We start from the raw sequence: 17,749 nt of genomic DNA, 5'->3' as shown, positions 1-17,749 counted from the left end.
GGGACCCAAAAGTCCTGCCCTTTGTCAGTGTCAGAGCCAGCACTAGAAGCTGAGTCTTTAAGAGGGCAATATAAGTTTGGGGAAAGCAGATCTATGATGCTCTGGTGGGAAGCCAAGGAGTTTCTACTGGGTGAATGGAAATATCTAGGGGACCCCCATGGCAGATTGGATCCCAAGGACCCCAGGAGTGTGATGTAGCTGTCAGTCATGTGTCTGTTCCCCTGTTGCTGTGTCCAGTGCAGCCAGCATCAGTGTGAGAATCATCACAGTGCCAGAGTCTGAGCCAGGGAGGGGGTAGCTGGAGAATGTAAAAGGCAGGAGAGGGAAGGAGGTTTACGAGAAAGAACACTATCCACATTTAGAGGAAAAACTGTGGGAATAGAAACACAGAAGAAAAACAATTCCTTGATTACATGGGTTGAGGGGGATATGATTGGGGATGTTGACTCTAAATGATCACCCCAGGGCAAATATCAAGAACACTGAAAGAGTTTTTGGTCAAGGACACATGTAAAACCCAGTGGAATTGTGCGTTGGCTATGGGAAGGGGTGGTGGGAGGGGATGGAAAGAATATGATTTTTGTAATGAAGGAAAAATGTTCTAAATTGACTAATTAAATAAATTCCTTAAAAATTACTGGAACTAGACACAGCGACATCACAGGGTGGATAAAAGTGCCAGATCTGGAGTCAGGAAGACCTGGGTTCAAATGTGACTGTAGCATTCCAAGCATATTCACATCTATGAAATATAAATGATTATATGGTTACTGTGTCATCAGACACAAGGTTATACCGCTGATATTTGTGGGTGGTCTCTTGATCTGGCCATGTGGCTGTTGCCTAAGACAAACTCATTAACATTTGACTCTGAGTCGCATTCAGTTGAGAAAGAGTGGGTTGAAATCTACACGCCCAAAAGGTGTCACCTTTAGTTTGCCATCCAATCTGAATTATCTATGCTTTGTTACGTAATTGCTACATGCTTGGGAGTGCCTCCCAAACCACACTGTAATAAAAACAGAAGGCAGCCCCGTGATTGTTCTGTTGGAACCTTTCCCTCTCTCTTGGAATCTTTCCCCTTCTTGGAACTCTTGCCTCGCTCATCTTTGCATTCTATACCTTATTTTCTTTCTCTACCACGTGTTCCACTGGTTCTCATATTTTCCTTCCAAGGGGAATATCATAGGGGTTTTGCCTGCCCTATCTAAATACTGATTTGTCTGTGTCTCTCATTCTTCATTCGGGTTCTCAGACTCCCTGCCTCTCCTCGGGTCCAACCCACAAAGTGTAAATCCCTTTTTGTAGACCCTGCTGGACAGGGAATCTACAGTGACCTCAGTCACTTCCTAGCTGTGTCACTCTGGGTAAGCCACTTAAATCTGATTGCCTAGCCCTCATCACTCATCTATCTTAAAACCGATTCTAAGATGGAAGGTAAGAGTTGAAGAAAAAAAACCCAAAAACAACCTTTTTTCATTTTGGGCCATTTACTTGACTGTGTGAATAGAGAAGCAGAAATAGAGACAGAAGGTTCTGGGTTCAAATATGACCTCTTATACTTCCTACCTTTATGACTGTAGGTAAGCCACTTACCCCTAACTGCCTACCTCTTATCCATCTTTTGCCTCAAAACAGACATATACCATCAATTCTAAGAGAAAACGTAAAGGATTTTTTAAAAGTCTGCAGCTGAAGGAATCCAGGAGGCCAGGTTCCCCAGATCCAAGAATACAGACTGAGGAACAACGAATAAGAAGATGGAAAAGAGGGCTTTGAACACCAAACAGAATGTGTTGTATTTCATCCTGGAGGGAATAGGGAGCCACTGAGGTTTAAGGAATAGGGGAGTGACGATCAGAACTGAGCTATAGAAAAATCACTCTGGTGGGAGAATGGAGGAGACCTTGGAGTGGGAAGAGACTTGTGGCAGACAGACCAAGCAGCAGGTTGTCTTAATAGTCCAAAATGGAGGTTTTGTGCACCTCCACCAGGATGATGACAGTGACACAGGACAGAAGGGGGGTGATTTGGAAAGATACTGCAAAGGTGAAACTGACTGGTCCTGGTGCCATATTGGATATGTGGTTAAGGGACAGTGAGGAGTCAAGGGGGACTCCTTGGTTTTGAGCCTCAGGGAGGATACAGCTACAGAGAAGGTGGGGCTTCTCTCTAGGTGGGAGAGAACAATGTGTTTGGGACACACTGAGCTCAAGATGTCTACTGGTCAACTAATGTAGATCTGAGACTCATCAGCAGAGAGATGGTGCTTATATCCCTGGGAGCTGATGAGATCACCAAGCAAAGAAGTTAAGAGAGGGGGCAGCTGGGTGGCTCAGTGGATTGAGAGTCAGCCCTAGAGATGGGAGGTCCTAGGTTCAAATCTGGCCTCAGACACTTCCCAGCTGTGTAACCCTGGGCAAGTCACTTGACCCCCATTGCCGAGCCCTTACCACTCTTCTGCCTTGGAGCAAATACACACTATTGATTCCAAAATGGAAGGTAAGGGTAAAAAAAAAAGAAGTTTAGAGGGAGAAGAGTAGAGGGCCAAGATGGGGGTTGGGGAGAGAGAGAGAGAGAGAGAGAGAGAGAGAGAGAGAGAGAGAGGGAGAGAGAGAGAGAGAGAGAGAGAGAGAGAGAGAGAGAGAGAGAGAGAGAGAGAGAGAGAGAGAGAGAGAGAGAGAGAGAGAGAGAGAGAGAGAGGGAGGGAGGGAGGGAGGGAGGGAGGGAGGGAGGGAGGGAGGGAGGGAGGGAGGGAGGGAGGGAGGGAGGGAGGGAGGGAGGGAGAGAGAGAGGGAGAGAGAGAGAGAGAGAGAGAGAGAGAGAGAGAGAGAGAGAGAGAAACGTGGCCTCCATTTCCCTTGCCCAGAAGCAGATGGTTCCTGCTAAAGAGCATCCATTTGAGAAAGAACAAAACAGCTTAGTTAGTTAGTTAGTTAGTTAGTGGTAGTGTCTCGGTGACCGAGAATGACTACTGTCTTTGTGCATTATCATCTATTGATGTACCCTCATGTGGCTTTGGAGTCCAAAGGCTGAGGCACAGAGTTTGTGGCACATGGGTCATGGGATGCCAGTTGTTACGGGAGGTGCGGCTGTGGCCTGGCGTCGGCGTTCATGCGCCATACCAGAGATACTACCCCTCCCTGAACACCCCCCAAAACAACTACAGCTGCTGAAAGGGGTTGATCCCCTAACTTCAAGGGGTCACCTTGAAGATCCTTTCTATCCCTTGACCTTCCAGGAAGGACACTTGCCTTTTGTTTAGCGGGACAGAGATAGAGACTAGCTAAGAAGATAGATAAGCTGAAGCTGAGCCATCTTGGCTGTGCTGAAGAAGCAAGGGTCTCCTATTCCCACTCACTTAATCCCTTTCTTGGGAACAGAGCAGGCAGGTTACCCCCCTGGGTAAGAGGAAGGAGACTGGCAGGATAGAGATCATGTGGTCGGGATACTTAGGAATGATTGTCTACCCTTCCTAATAATCTATAAAATATACATCTGGGAGAAATATTATTCCAATTCTTATACCGGCAAGACTCGAGGACGTGAGGCAGAAGCCAGGGAGCAGCCCAGGACAAGGTCTTCCCTGAGGACCCCACAGAGCAGGGGACACCCTCGGGCTCTGCTCCAGACCAGACTCCAGAGGGAACAGGGGAGAAGCAGCAGAGAAGAGGCTGGGAGGGAGGCAGGCAAGCAGAGAGAGCCAAGACAGGATCCCCAGACAGGGAAGGACAAGGAGTCAAGGGTCCTCCTGGGCCCTCACCTGTGATGGGAGAAATCCAGCCTGGGAGGCAGCGCCTGGGGGAGCTCTGGGGCTCTGAGCGGCCCCGGGCCAAGGAATCCCTGACAAAGGCCAGGAGAGAGCCAGGAAGGGCTGCTCCTCCTGCCTGGGATGGGGGGACAGAAAGGGCCCAGCAGGAAGGAGGGAGCAGCTTCCCAGCCCATCTTGGCTCAGAGCCAGGGAAGGGCCTCCTGGCTGAGGGGCTCCCATCTGGGCCTGGAATGTACTTACCTGGCCTGGCAGTCTGTCCCTCTCCAAGGCCATCCCGGGCACTCCAGGCTCCCTGTAGAGGCAGCAAAGGAGCCCAGTCAGTCCCTCTGGGGCGCCTCCTCCATCTTTTCCCGGCCTCGTCTCCCCACTCAGGCTGCTGCTCCCCACCTTCCCCCCACTTTCTGGCCCCTCAATGGAGCTCCAGCCAAAGCTCTTCCCAACAGGCCTCCCTTGGCCCAGGGAATGTCTGACTTCTCTGGCCTTCTGAGCAGCAGGAGCTGGCCTGGAGTCCCCTCCTGGGGCCCTCCCTGCCCTCTTTCCCAGTGTAGAAAAGCCCATCTTCCTCACTGCCTTTGGGCTCCCTCTCTGGGCCAGTTGCTCCTGCTGGGAGCTGAGCAGAAAGCTGCCTGGATCTCCCTCCCAGCTTGGGATCTGGCTCAGCCCCATCCCTCCTGGGGCTGGCCCTGGGCCTCTGCACCCTGAGCTGGGCAGGGAGAAGGGACCCAAAGGGGCCCAGGGTTTCCCTTCTCTTCCCAGGCCCGAGGCTGCCCCACAGGGATCTCCATGGGGTGAGGGGCCCCAGGAGTCCCCCAGGGCCAGGCCTGCCCTCAGGGGACCAGCCCAAGGGCCAGGGGGCCAAAGAGGGGCCCCAGGAAAGGCTTTTGGCTCCTGGGAGGACTCGGGGCAGGAAGGCAGAGCTCAGGGATCCTCCCAGAGGGCCTGGTCTGAGGGCAGCACAGAGGCCTTTCTAAGCAGGAGCTGGGGGTCAGAACACCTGGGTCAGGAATCCCTGGGCCCCTGGAATGGCCCCTCTCTCCCCAGACTCCACCCCAACCTCTAGACTCCACCCCAGAGTTGAGATCCCCCCCTGGGCCACCCCCACCAGGCTGGGCAGGAGAGAGCCCCCCCTCCCCCTGCACCCAGTCCCTCCTTCCATCCCCCTCATTTCTGCCCTCTCCTTCCCTGCCCCTCCCAGACAGTCTAGATATAGCCTCAGGGAAGTGGGGGAAGCAGAGAGCTCCAGGTGGAGAGCAGGCCCCATGGAGGGGAAGGGCTAAGGGAATATGAGGCCCACAAGGGGACATCTGGGCCTTCTGAGGTGGGGTTGAACCATTTCAGGAGAATTGAGCAGGTGAAGGGGGGTCAGTATGGATGGGGGGAGGAGGAAGAATGGGAATGGGGGCGGGGACCAGGAACAGGGACTGGATAAGGCCAAGGTGGGCCAAATCTGACAAGAAACAGGCCTAAGCCAAAGCCCTGCTCTGGGGAGGGGCAGGGGCTACAGGAGGACCCCCTGGGAGCTCTCCCATCCCAGAAGTCCTCAAGTGCCTGCTGGAGGCACCCTCAGGCTGGGAGAGGGTTATGGGCTTCCCAGTGCTCCAGGAGGAGATCCTCCAGCCAGGAAGCCCTTCCAGGGGGCCAGGCCAGGTTCAGGGTTCAAAGAGGGAGCCTCCAAGAGCACAGGAAGGGTTTGAGACCTGATTGGAATCCAGGCCCTCCCCACTGCAGGCCTGGCACTATGCCCAGCAACCCAGGTGGGCTCCCTTGGCCAAAGGGCAGTCCTCCCTGGGGGGAAGGCCCTCCTCCTATCCTCAGCCCCCACCCCTGACTGTAGGGCCTTCCTGGTGCTCTGCTGGCCTCCTGACCTCTCTCTCCCTTCCTGCCAGCTTCCATTCAGCCTCTGAGGTGACTTTCCTCTGGCTCAGGCTATCCCCCCTAAAATCCCCCATGGTACTCTTTGGCACCCCCAGCCCTAATGGTGCCATACCCCTCCTCCCTGTCACACCCTCTGCTCTGGGCCACACTAGCCTCTTGGTGTCCAGCACCTCCAGCTCCTGGCCAGGAACACCTTCTCTGACTGTCCCCCGGGGCAGCTGACAGGCTCTCCCACCCTAGCTCTAGCCACTGCCCTCCCAGGCTTCCCTATAGTCCAAAGGACAATCTCACCTCCTCCAGGAAGCCTTCCTGAACTCTTCACTCTTTGCCCTCTCTCTGGTCATTATTATTTTGTTTAGCCAGTGTAAAAGGGAATTCTTAACACCTTGCTCTAACTTAACTGGGAAAAGAGCTGGCTCAGTGCATGTAGAGTCAGACCCAAAAGAAGTTCTGTTACCCTGGAGACCAGCCTACAGGAAAAGTTAATAGAAATTGCCCTTAGGGGGGTAGCTGGGTAGCCCAGTGGATTGAGAACCAGCCCTAGAGATGGGAGGTCCTAGGTTCAAATTTGGCCTCAGACACTTCCCAGCTGTGTGACCCTGGGCAAGTCACTTGACCCCCATTGCCTAGCCCTTACCACTCTTCCGCCATGGAGCCAATACACACTATTGATTCCAAGATGGAAGTTAAGGGTTTAAAAAAAAAGAAAAGAAAAGAAATTGCCCTTAGAGAGGAAGTGTGACTGCCTGCAGGCAATATTAATATATTCATGGGAGGGATAAGGGAAGCTAGAAATCCAGGGAAAATGGGTGAAGGGTGAAGAGAGAAAGAGAGAGAGAGACAGAGAGAGAGAGAGACACACACACACAGAGAGACACAGAGAGAGACAGAGAGAGAACACAATAGAGGAAGAAAGACTCAGAGATGAAGGCTTCAAGAACATGGGCTCCAGCATGCATGCTCCTCTTATGGTGGAAGAGAGAGAGCACTAAGTTTGTCCCCAATCCTTTATTGGAGACTCAAGGAATGGGGAATGGGAGGGAGCTAATGAACATGTGACACAGCATACAGAGCATCTGATGTTGGTTCAACTGACAAGCCCAAGATCAAAGAGGAGGTGAATCAAACATGTGACCTAGAAGGGAATCTGGTCCCTCAAGGTAGGAGCTACGACCCTGTGGCAGCTACAGTCCTGCCCAGGAATTCTCCTGACCTTAGGACTGTAGGTTTGGAGAGTGCTCACAATTAATAAAGTAGCACTTAAATACAATGATCAAAAAATAATATGACCACAAGTCTGGTACATGAGCACAGAGTTTCCAATATTAATTCATCAATAATACTTTCAAGATTAGAATATCCCTGGGATACCACAGAAAGTGATGTAGGAAGGGCAGTCGGACAGGGAGAGATAACGGCAAGCACGAAGTATGAAGGGGGAAAGGGGGCCTCTCACTAACCTTTCCTGAGAGCAGGTGCTGCTCCTGGCTCTAGCCAGGGAGTTTGGCTGCTGGAGAAACTCATGGAAGGAGAGTGTGAGATGGGGCAGCTGTCCTTTGTTTAGGGATCCAGTTAGAGTATAGGGACAATAGTGTAGGTCAGGCCTAGTTAGTGAGGCTGAAGAGCTATTAGTGAGACTCTCTCAAAGGATAATTTTTAGGTAGTTTATAGGCTGATACTAAGATAGATCCTTAAATCTCTCTTATTTTTCCTTCTTTACTATTTTTTCTCCATTAAAACAAAGCTTTGTTAAACTGTGTGGCATTTAAAAGAGTGGATGCCATAAACTGTAAGAGTTAAAATGGTTGAGGTTGTAAACTGTAGTGATTAAAATAGTGGAACATATAAATTGTAGTAGATATAAGAGTGGGTGAGTAAATTGTGACCGCTGGAAATGTTTTCACTACAGTGTTTTGTTTTTAAATCAAATATAAGGTGGTCGCCAGGGAAATATTCCCAATTATGAATATACCCAAGTCAACTGGGTTTATAGAGATTTTTAATTAATAATACAATGAGGAATCAAAGAAAGAGAGAGAGAAAAGGGAAATAAATGAGAAAAGAATAGGCCAGCCCAGGCAGCCCTGGCCAACCCAGACCTAAGTCCTAAAAAAAAAGATCAGTCAGTCCTAATCACTCACCATAAGATTCAGGGGGACATAGTCTCCCCAGAGGGAGTTCTAGCCAGAATCAGCCTCCCTTGAAAGACCTCCTTAGAGATTGTCTCTCAAGAGCCTGTATCTCTCAAGAGATTTTTTCAACAGTCTGTCCTTTTTCTTATATAGTGGGTTTCCTCCTATGTTACCTCCCCTAAGTTCTTCCATCTACCAATCACAGTAGACGTTTTCCAAAGGACAGCCCATTCTGAATTCACACCTGAGTAGGTTAGAATCTCTGGGTAAGTTTTTTCCTCTTTGCTCCTTTTAAGTTCCCAAGTTGCCTGACCTTTATAGGTACTTAGCAACCCTTTATAATTAATTCTAAAAATAGGCATGGCTTAGGTATGGGTGTAAGTATTTTTCATTGTTCAGCAAGGAGTTTTCTCCCCTAAAGCAGTCTTAAGTTCCGGTGGAGTAGAGGTCTTCCCATTTCTGATCTAAGTAGAGTTCTCACATTTTTTAAATGGGGAATTTTCCCAATAGGGAATTGGCCCAATGAAGAATTCCCCAATGGGGAATTTTTTAACATTCACAAGTCTGAGAAATTTCAAGATTCACAACTGCTCTCCTATCTTTGTTAAGCTCCTAATTTTAACCCCTACAGCAGAGTAGTGTGTGCTTGAGGTGACTGAAGCAGAGGCTGCCCAAGGCAGTGTGTGTGTGTGGGGGAACAGGAGCTGGAGGGTCTGGCAGAGGCTGGGAGGCAGGACTACTGGGTCCTTACAAGGCGCGGTAAAACTGCACCTGGTACAGGCCTCCTGGACACCCCCTCCAGGCAGGACATTTTAGCAGGAAAGAAAAACTGGAAGAGGAAGGAGGAGCCTACAGCCAACCCCTGTTAGAGACCAGAGTAGCCACGGGGATACATGGTATCCCGCAGGAAATTCTCAACCCTGCGCTGCAGGTCTGGCTCTGCTCCACCCCAAGTCCTATCTGAACCCAGCCAGCCCAGCCCAGCCCAACCTCAGAGACCCAAGACGTGGCGGGGAAAGGAAGGGCTCCCTGCTTTGGGGACGAATCCAGGAATTAGGCTCAAGGAGGCACAGGCGGGAGGTGGTCTGCCCCGAAGGGACTCTTAAAAGGGAGAATTCGATTTCAGCACCAGCCAGGGTCCCTGCCTCAAGCGGCTCCCGGCTCTAACTTGTGGGGAGGAGAATGGTGCTCTCTGCCTCCATCCCTCCCCTTCCCGTGTAGGAGCCAGGCCCCTCCACATCTGGCTCCTCCCTACTCGGGTCCCCCTTTCCCGCCACCACTTCATAATTACCGAGGCTTGTTTTAGGGAGCGCAGGAAGTTAAAAGACCGGCTAAGGAACCAAGGTAGGAATATCTTAGGAAGTGGAGGAGGTGGCACTCGGGCGATCGTCACTTCCTCCTTCCAAGGCTCCGCCCTGCCTTTGGGACTGACCCTCCCCTTCTCCCCTCCTCCCTGCCTCTTCTACGTTCCTCCACACTCAAGATAGGGCCGCCCTTCCCCTGCTCCGTGGCCCCGCCCTTCCAGTCAGTGCAAGCCTGTGGAAGAGCACTCGGAGTTGTCAGATCATTTCCTTCCTAGAAGTCCTTCAGATCCTTTCCCTAATGAGGAGGTCCCTGCTGGGCTCGTCTGAGCTACCGGCCAAGGAAAGGGCTGAGGAAGGCGAGAGCCAGGAGTGAGGAGGGGACCAGCTTGAGTGGAGGACGGGGAAGGTGGGCTGTGAGCCTGTCAGCCAGGGGCGAGAGAGCGGAGGGATCCGTGTCCTCTTTTGGCTCTCCCCGCCTCCCTACCACGGGGCAGGCTGGGATGCCTGACCTGCAGAAGAAGGCTGGAGGACCCCCAGCGCTCCCCCAGGTTCGGGGGCTGCTCTGACCTCGCTTCTCTGAGCTGAAGGGCTCCAGCCTCGGTGGAGGCTTTTCTTCAAGGCTGCAGCAGTCCAACGACTTCTGGCTCCATCTTGCTGATGGTGACAGTGTCGTCTGTCCCAGACTCAGGGCCACCGGAGCGGGGGGACCCCAGACCGCAGCCTGGAAGCGTCCTCGATCTGGGGAGGTTGCTCCGGTGGCTGCTGTTACCAGGCTCAACGCTTCCTGATGTCCTGATGGGCTCTGCAGCTCTTGGTGGCTGTTTCTCCAGAGGTGACAGACAGGCGGGCTGGAGACTGAGTCAGCAGAATAGCTCCAGAGGACCCGTAGAGGGAAAAGAAGAACCTGAGAGAAATAGCTGGGATGAAGAAGCAGGTCCTTCAGTGTGTGCTCTGACGTTGGAACCAGAAAAGCAAGTGTGCTGAGGAAGAGGCCAACCCTGACTGCCAGAAGATGGCTGCTGACATGGGCTTTGTTGGCTTTGGGGATCCTGTACTGAAATGCAAAGAAGCCTGATGATAGTCAATGCTCTATGACGCTCTTGTACTCAGTTCTGTTTATGTCTATTGCTTCAGTCTTGCTGCCTTTTGCTTCTACACTGTGGACTGCCTCAGGGACTGAACCATCCCACCTGCACCCCACCCTTCCATTGGGAGAGGCAGTGGTCAAGGCAGGCCCTTCCAATTTCTGGTTGCTTCTTGGACCCAAGTTCCCTGAAGCCATGCCCCCATGAGCCCTGGAGGGTGCCCACAAGAACCTGCCTCTCCCTTTCTCTCCTTGACCATCAGGGACACCTGTACCCCATTTTCAGCCTAGAAGAAGTTACAGAAGATAGATTGCCTCTCTGATCTTTTATCCCTCAGATGGTAAAAAGGGGGGAGATGCAATTGGGGCTCAGGGGGCCCTGGATACCCCAAGTCAGTGGAAAGAGTACATGAGGAACTCCTCAGGAATGCAGTGTAGGCAGAAGCAAACCAACCCTGTGTCAACTGGATTCTAGAAACCCTCAAACTTGTAGCCTAGAAAGATATAATGACCCTCAGTTGATTTAGCTTAAAGGTGAAAGCCCCAAGTTTGACCTTGTCACAGGAGAGTTCCTTCCTGAGGGAAAGTCCAACCTTAGAGTCTCACACTGACAATATATCTTAAAGTAGTTTAGGGAGGGATGGCTAATCCCATTTTGTGTTGAGTATCTCTTCCCAAGGGTTTTTCCTTTTAGGCTCAGCCCTGGGCTACATCTTTCCCTTTTGTGTCTTTTATAAAGCTCAACCCCTCACTGTTATTCCTGTCTGGAACTCCTCATTTTCCTTTGTTACCATTGTAAAGCCAATCAACTATCCCTCTCATCTTCAGTTCCCCTGTTGCCCTAGAAAGGTATTTAAGCTTCCCCACTGTGGAATGGAAAACTGAATCAAGTTTTGGACTTTCTGCCACTCAGGTGGAACAAATAGTAGTTGGAATGTTAGAGAAAAGATATTGACAAAAATAACAGTTGTTGGGGGGATGGCCCTCTTAGAGAGGGATAGTTGCACTTGAAGGGCTCTTTCTTTCCTGGTCCTCAAGACTGGAAGGAGCTCTCTCTCCCTGCCTTGGGATAGAAATACTTCTATTCCTGGATCTTTTCCAACTGTGTGCTCTACCTGGATTCCTGTTATCCTGTCATTGAACAAAAGGATTTAAGGGTAGCAGTTTGAACTGTAAGGCAGATCTTTAGAAGAAACAGGCCCAACCAGCTCTCAAAGTCAGAACCTTTTCTTCCTCTTGCAGTCTACTGCTTTGAACTTAAGAAAAGTAGCACAGATTAGCATAGATAGGAATAAGAGAAAGCCTCCATCAGCCTGGGAGGCCTGGCCTCAGCTCTAAAGCTGAGAGAGATTCAAACCCAATCTAGAGAAATCCTGATTCCTTCTTCCCTGATACCTCCCCAATCCAAACTTGTTATTAAAATTCATCTTTATTTAAATAACCGCAGTCAGATAAGGGGTGCATATTGGGAGAAAAACCCAAGGACAATCATTCAACCCTAAATGGTCCTTATCAGACCCCTGCTGGGTGACCTTGGTCCTGGGAGAGGCTTGTGGTTTTTGCTTAACTGCCCTGGGGTATCTTCAACATCATTCAATAGAGAAGATGTCCCCTCAGGCTATTATATGTGACCCATTGGGAAATCCATTTTTCAAAGATTGCCTCTCAGCAGGTGGTATCTCTCTCCTTTTACCTCACCAGAATCCATATTCCCTCTATCCCTTCCATTCCTCCATTCCCTTTTATAAAACCTTCCTTATCCTCTGTGTAAGGATATATTTAGGGTTGTGACCTAAACTAAGAGTCCATTCAGTCCTGCCTTCCCTCACCCAGACTTTTCTGGATTCAAAAGACTTTTCTTTCCTGCCCCCACTGCAGACTTCTTCAATGCCATTAGCAAAAGCTGGCTTCTTTCAGGGGAGTAGTGGTGGGCAAGCAGACTTGTTCCCTTAAAACACAGGAAGGAGTAAGACAGTGGTGGATCTTACCTTGAAGAAGCTCCATGTTAAGCCTACAAGAGGTTCATGAATGGGGGTATGATTGACATCTTGGTCCTGGGTTTGAATAAAGTGAAGGATGTCAGCATTTATCAAACCATTCCTGATTCTAAGTTAAGTCCTGACCTCTTTGACCCAGGAAATATTGCTTCCCTTCAGTCTCTAGCCATTTGGAACCACAGAACTGACTAAAAAAGAAATGAAGTCCGTATAAGGGGAATAGCAGGAGCATACATCCCAAAAGGAAGGACATCTCAGGGCCTTCCTCTAAGCTGATTCCTTCCCTTCTCCTCCTATAACCCCCAACCCAGCTGCTTTGCATAAAGAGATCCCCAAAGGGAGGGCCTGCAGACAGAGGGAGATGAACATGATCTGGGGCCAGCGGATACACTAGGGATGAGACACAGCAAAATGGAGACTCCATCCCAGCTGCTTTTTGGGCTCCTCATGCTTTGGATCCCAGGTGAGAATATGGGACAGCACCACTTGCAGACATGTCATTTTTCCTAACCCTTAGACTCTCTGGGGGATGAGCCAGTGCAGTCTCCGTGGGATGGGGATTTCTGTTAGGTCAGGGCCATTGGCAGAGCCAGGCTGGCTAGGGGCTGAGCATCCAAAGAAGGGGAGCCTGTGCTCTCTTCATTCCATGTCCTTGATCTGAAGTGCCTGGTAAATCAATCCCAAGGATGAAATGATGACCAACAATGTAAAGCCAAAGAGGGAGTTTATTAAACAAACAGCAGCTTGGGCTCAGCACTCTAAAATGGCTAGAGCCCGACTCTGGGGCTGGAAGGTCTTTTATACACTGAAATAAACAGGAGCTTCTGTAATTGGGGGAGTGAAAGGAATTTCTGCAGTTGGGAGTGTGAACAGGAACTTGACAGGAACTTCTGGGACTGGGGTTGTTATTCAGCTCCTGACAAATGTCAGGATGTGATAACTTGCATGCAGGGTTTCTATGGGTGAGAGGGACAGGAGGGGAGAAAGTAGGTTCGGGAGCTGGTTCTTCAGGTCATCCATTCCAGCTTTCAGGTTCCATGAGGGAGGTCGTACTGAGCCAGTCTGCAGCCTCAGTGTCTGTGAGCCCAGGAGAGAGTCACCATCAGCTGCCAGGCCAGTCAGAGTGTCAAACACAGTGATGGAAAGACCTATCTGAACTGGTTCCAGCAGAAACCTGGACAGTCTCCTCGGCGACTCATTTATGTGGTTTCCAAGCTAGACTCAGGAATCCCTGCCAGGTTCAGTGGCTGTGGTGCTATCAGGGATTTCACCCTCACAATCAGCAGTGTCAGTGCTGAAGATGGGGCAGATTACTACCTTGGACAAGAATCTTTTCCTCCTCCCACAGTGCTACAGGCCAGAACAAAAACCTCCCCAGGGCTGGGCTGCCTGGGCAGGGAGGCTCAGCTGTCTCCTGTGCTGCCTCTACTTGGGCAGATGCTGGGGTGTCTGCTGTGAATCTTGAAAAGCACAGAATCACCAAAGTGGTTAGAAAGAACAAATCTTATTCAGGACAAGGAAGACGGCGCTCTGCTGGCCACCACACAGAGTCAGGCACAAAATACCCCCCAGAGACCAGCTCTGGGACTCTGGGAACCCTGTCTCTGGGGAAATGCACCTGGAAGGGGATTTTCCAATGAACTGAACAACTTGGGGTCTTGCATACCATTTTGGGGCATAAAGGAAGGGAAGGATCACTGATTAACTTGCTTGGAGACAAAGGAAGGAGGGTTCTAGCCAGGGGCTGGACTACCTGGGAGAGGCCTAGATAAAAAGACAGAAACTTCTAAGACAGAAGGGCACTTAATTAAGACTAGATGCTATCTGCTCCTTCTATTGCTTCTATCAAGATCTCTGGGTACTGTAAGGTTTATTGTTCAGTCTAAGACCAAGGTCTGCCTGGGAGTTCCTTGAAGTCAAGTTTCCAGGGACAAAGAGCAATTTGGGGTTCCATAAAACAAGCTCATCGCTGGTCAGATTCAGTTTTTCTGGGGACAAGATGAAAGGGCCAATATAAAAGCATGGACTGACAGCCTGTACCCTCAGGGCTCTTGCTGCTCCCCAGCCATAAGCAGTTGGGAAAAGGAAATGAGAGGCCCTCTCACACTGGGTCACCCTAGTGTGATGGGAGAATAATCCTGATTTATGAGGAGTTTCCCATCTAAGGAATTACCAGGCCCAGAGGAATCTTTTAAAATAGAGATTTATTAGTAAGCCCTTCAGTCAGGAAGCAAAATGGAAGATGTCTCATCAAAGTAACAAAAGATTGGGCTTATCTGTGATCCACAGGAGAGCTGACTCAGGACCATGTGGCAGAAGACCTGGAGGAGGGAGCCAGAGGTGATATCTGACTTACAGGTGTTGTGGGGTTCAGAGGGGAACCCCTGGGGTTCGGGAAGGATACCTTTTGCAAGAATGCAAGACTGAATCTTGACTTAAAAATGAAGAGAAATTTGTTAATGTAGAAAGTAATGTTGAATCTGAGCAGGAGGCAGCGTAGGTGGAAGCCTGCCTCCTAGGTGGAACAGCAGGGGTGGAAGAGCTGCTCCTCAGGAGGACAGCAAGACAGCATGAGTGGAACAAGCTGGACGGTGGCTCCCAAAATGCCTCCATTCTGGGCTTTTTATATTCTTTTACAGCAGTGAGGACTTGACTCTGGGGCAAGGGGTTGGGGAAGAGGTTTGACCGAAGGCCTTGGGGGGGGGGTGATTTGGAGGACAAATGGATGAGGTGAGACTCTTTGTCCATCTCAAATCCATGGATAATCAAAGGGGGATAATCAAAGGGGGATGGTCCTCTCAGGCTCACAGGTTGGGAGTCAGAGGGTGTAAGGGAGCAAAGGAATTTCCCGGATAATAGTTTGCCTGAGTTTCTAGGGTACAATGCCCATGCCACAAGGACAGGACCTGGGGGGAAGGGGCGAGAGTTTGGGAAGGTTGTCTGTCAGTGGGATAGGCAGCAGATCTCAAGAGCATGGAACACACAGGCCATCATTATTCCCTGTCCTCCACTCAAGCTGGTCCCCTCCTCACTCCTGGCTCTCACCTTTCTCATCCCTTTCCCGTGTAGGGCTCCTTGGATGGAACCCATCAGAGACCTCCTCATGAGAGGAAGGATCTGAAGGACTCCTTGGATTGAATTGATCAGACAACTCCCAGGGCTCTTCCACAGGCTTGCACTGACAGTAGGGCGGGGCCATTTGTCACAGCGGAGGGGCGGGGCCGGGGCGGGCCCATCGTGGGTGTGGAGGAATGAAGGGGAGGGTCGGAGGAGGGGGGCGGGGCTCACACTGGAGGCTCTGAAAGGAGGAACGGGAGGAGGGGAAGACAGGGGCGGTCAGCCCCGACGGGCAGGGCGGGGCCTCTATGAAGCAGGAAGTGACGATCCCGATCCCCTCGAATCCCACCTCCTCCAGTTCCAAAGATGTTCCTACCTAGCATCCTAAGGAGGTCCTTTAATTTCCATCGCCCCGCGCTCTGACCTAGGTATTTAGGAAGTGGTGGCAGGGGACAGCGGGAAAGGGGGGACCGCAGTGGGGAGGGGCCAGATGTGGAGGGGCCTGGCTTCTGCATGGTGATGGGAGGGCGAGCGGCCGAGAGCACCACTCCCCTCCCCACAGGTTAGAGCAAGGAGCCGCTTGCGGCACGGACCCTGGCTGGCGCTGAGGTAGAATTCTCCCTTTTAGGAGTCCCTTCGAGGCAGACCACCTCCCGCCTGTGCCTCCTTGAGCCTAATTCCTGGATCCCCCCAAACCGTCAGCCCTCCTCCTCCCCCCACGTCCTGGGACTCTGAGTCTGTGGTGGACTGGCTGGGCTCAGAAAGGACTTGGGGCTGGAGCGGAGCCAGACCGGCATCGCAGGGGTGAGAATTTCCTGCGGGGCACAATGTATCTCTGTGGCTACTCTGGTCTCTAACAGGGGTTGGCTTGTAGGCTCCTCCTTCCACGTGGAGTTTATCTTTCTAAGCTCCTGCTTAGAGAGTCCTCTGTGCTGCCCTCAGACCAGGCCCTCTGGGAGGATCCCTGAGCTCTGCCTTCCTGCCCTCGGGCCCCCCTGGAGCCAAAGGCCTTTCTTGGGGCCCCTCTTTGGCCCCCTGGCCCTTGGGCTGGTCCTCTGAGGGCAGGCCTGGCCCTGGGGGACTCCTGGGGCCCCTCACCCCATGGAGATCCCTGTGGGGCAACCTCAGGCCTGGGAAGAGAAGGGAAACCCTGGGCCCCTCTGGGGGCCTGCCCAGCTCAGGGTGCAGAGGCCCAGGGCTGGCCCCAGGAGGGATGGGGCTGAGCCAGATCCTGAGCTGGGAGGGAGATCCCGGCAGCTTTCTGCTCAGCTCCCACCAGGAGCAACTGGCCCAGAGAGGGAGCCCAAAGGCAGTGAGGAAGATGGACTTTTCTACACTGGGAAATAGGGCAGGGAGGGCCCCAGGAGGGGCTCCAGGCCAGCTCCTGCTGCTCAGAAGGCCAGAGAAGCCAGACATTCCCTGGGCCAAGGGAGGCCTGCTGGGAAGAGCTTTGGCTGGAGCTCCATTGAGGGGCCAGAAAGTGGGGGGAAGGTGGGGAGCAGCAGCCTGAGTGAGGAGACAAGGCTGGGAAAAGATGGAGGAGCCTCCCCAGAGGGACTGACTGGGGCTCCTTTGCTGCCTCTACAGGGAGCCTGGAGTGCCAGGGATGGCCTTGGAGAGGGACAGACTGCCAGGCCAGGTAAGTGCATTCCAGGCCCAGATGGGAGCCCCTCAGCCAGGAGGCCCTTCCCTGGCTCTGAGCCAAGATGGGCTGGAAGCTGCTCCCTCCTTCCTGCTGGGCCCTTTCTGTCCCCCCATCCCAGGCAGCAGGAGCAGCCCTTCCTGGCTCTCTCCTGGCCTTTGGCAGGGATTGCTTGGCCCGGGGGCCCTTCAGACCCCCAGAGCTCCCCCAGGCGCTGCCTCCCAGGCCGGATTTCTCCCATCACAGGTGAGGGCCCAGGAGGACCATTGACTCCTTGTCCTTCCCTGTCTGGGGATCCTGTCTTGGCTCTCTCTGCTTGCCTGCCTCCCTCCCAGCCTCTTCTCTGCTGCTTCTCCCCTGTTCCCTCTGGAGTCTGGTCTGGAGCAGAGCCCGAGGGTGTCCCCTGCTCTGTGGGGTCCTCAGGGAAGACCTTGTCCCCCAGGCTGCTCCCTGGCTTCTGCCTCAAGTCCTCGAGTCTTCCGGGGTCCCTCCAGCTCCTTCCTCTCCCCCATTCTTAGCCCCGCTGAGCCAGTGTGGAGGAACAGCCTGGTGTGTGCCGGGCACTGCTCAGCCCAAAGGAAGGGAGAAGCCATCGGCCGCCCTCCAGGCCCCCCCAGTCTGACCGAGGAGAGCCCTCAGCAGCCGTGTCCAAACCAGCTCTGGGAGGGAGGGAGGCCCCTGGGAGGGAGGGAGACAGACATCCTGGCCTTCTCATGAAGGCATCCAGCTCAGTGGCAAATAATGGGTTGCAGACAGACTTTTCTCCTAAAAGTCAGCTTTCAGCAATCTGTGTAATAACGTTCTGGGGTAAATGTTCTTATTCTCATTATTTCACAGTGGAGGAAACTGAGGCAAACAGAGGTTAAGGTTCTGTGCAGAAGTTTTT

General features: G+C 52.1%; 2 protein-coding genes across 9 annotated transcripts in view; one reads left to right on the top strand and one right to left on the bottom strand.

Annotated features, from left to right (window-relative positions):
* Positions 1-17,749, bottom strand: part of LOC100618860 (zinc finger protein 420-like) — a 134,671-nt gene that overhangs the window by 14,625 nt on the left and 102,297 nt on the right. For 2 of the 3 annotated variants that reach the window (XM_056812448.1, XM_056812442.1), the window contains exon 2: positions 4,013-4,064. In XM_056812448.1, the coding sequence (XP_056668426.1) occupies positions 4,013-4,064 (52 nt within the window). Of the gene's footprint in view, positions 1-4,012; positions 4,065-9,070; positions 9,183-17,749 lie in introns of those variants that run through there. The other variant, XM_056812476.1, reaches the window with a different exon arrangement.
* Positions 15,461-17,749, top strand: part of LOC100618818 (zinc finger protein OZF-like) — a 32,199-nt gene continuing 29,910 nt past the window's right edge. For 4 of the 6 annotated variants that reach the window (XR_008915347.1, XR_459683.3, XR_459681.2 and 1 more), the window contains exons 1-3: positions 15,467-15,649; positions 15,850-16,025; positions 16,809-16,860. Coding sequence is in view for 2 of the 6 variants with exons in the window: in XM_056812574.1 (XP_056668552.1) it covers positions 16,828-16,860 (33 nt within the window). In the remaining 4 variants the exon portion in view is untranslated. Of the gene's footprint in view, positions 15,650-15,849; positions 16,026-16,808; positions 16,861-17,749 lie in introns of all 6 variants that reach the window. The other 2 variants (XM_056812574.1, XM_056812580.1) reach the window with 2 other exon arrangements.

The sequence above is a fragment of the Monodelphis domestica genome, chromosome 1 (assembly GCF_027887165.1).
Source record: "Monodelphis domestica isolate mMonDom1 chromosome 1, mMonDom1.pri, whole genome shotgun sequence".
NCBI classification, from domain to species: Eukaryota; Metazoa; Chordata; class Mammalia; order Didelphimorphia; family Didelphidae; genus Monodelphis; species Monodelphis domestica.
This window is presented reverse-complemented; position numbering and strand designations above follow the sequence as displayed.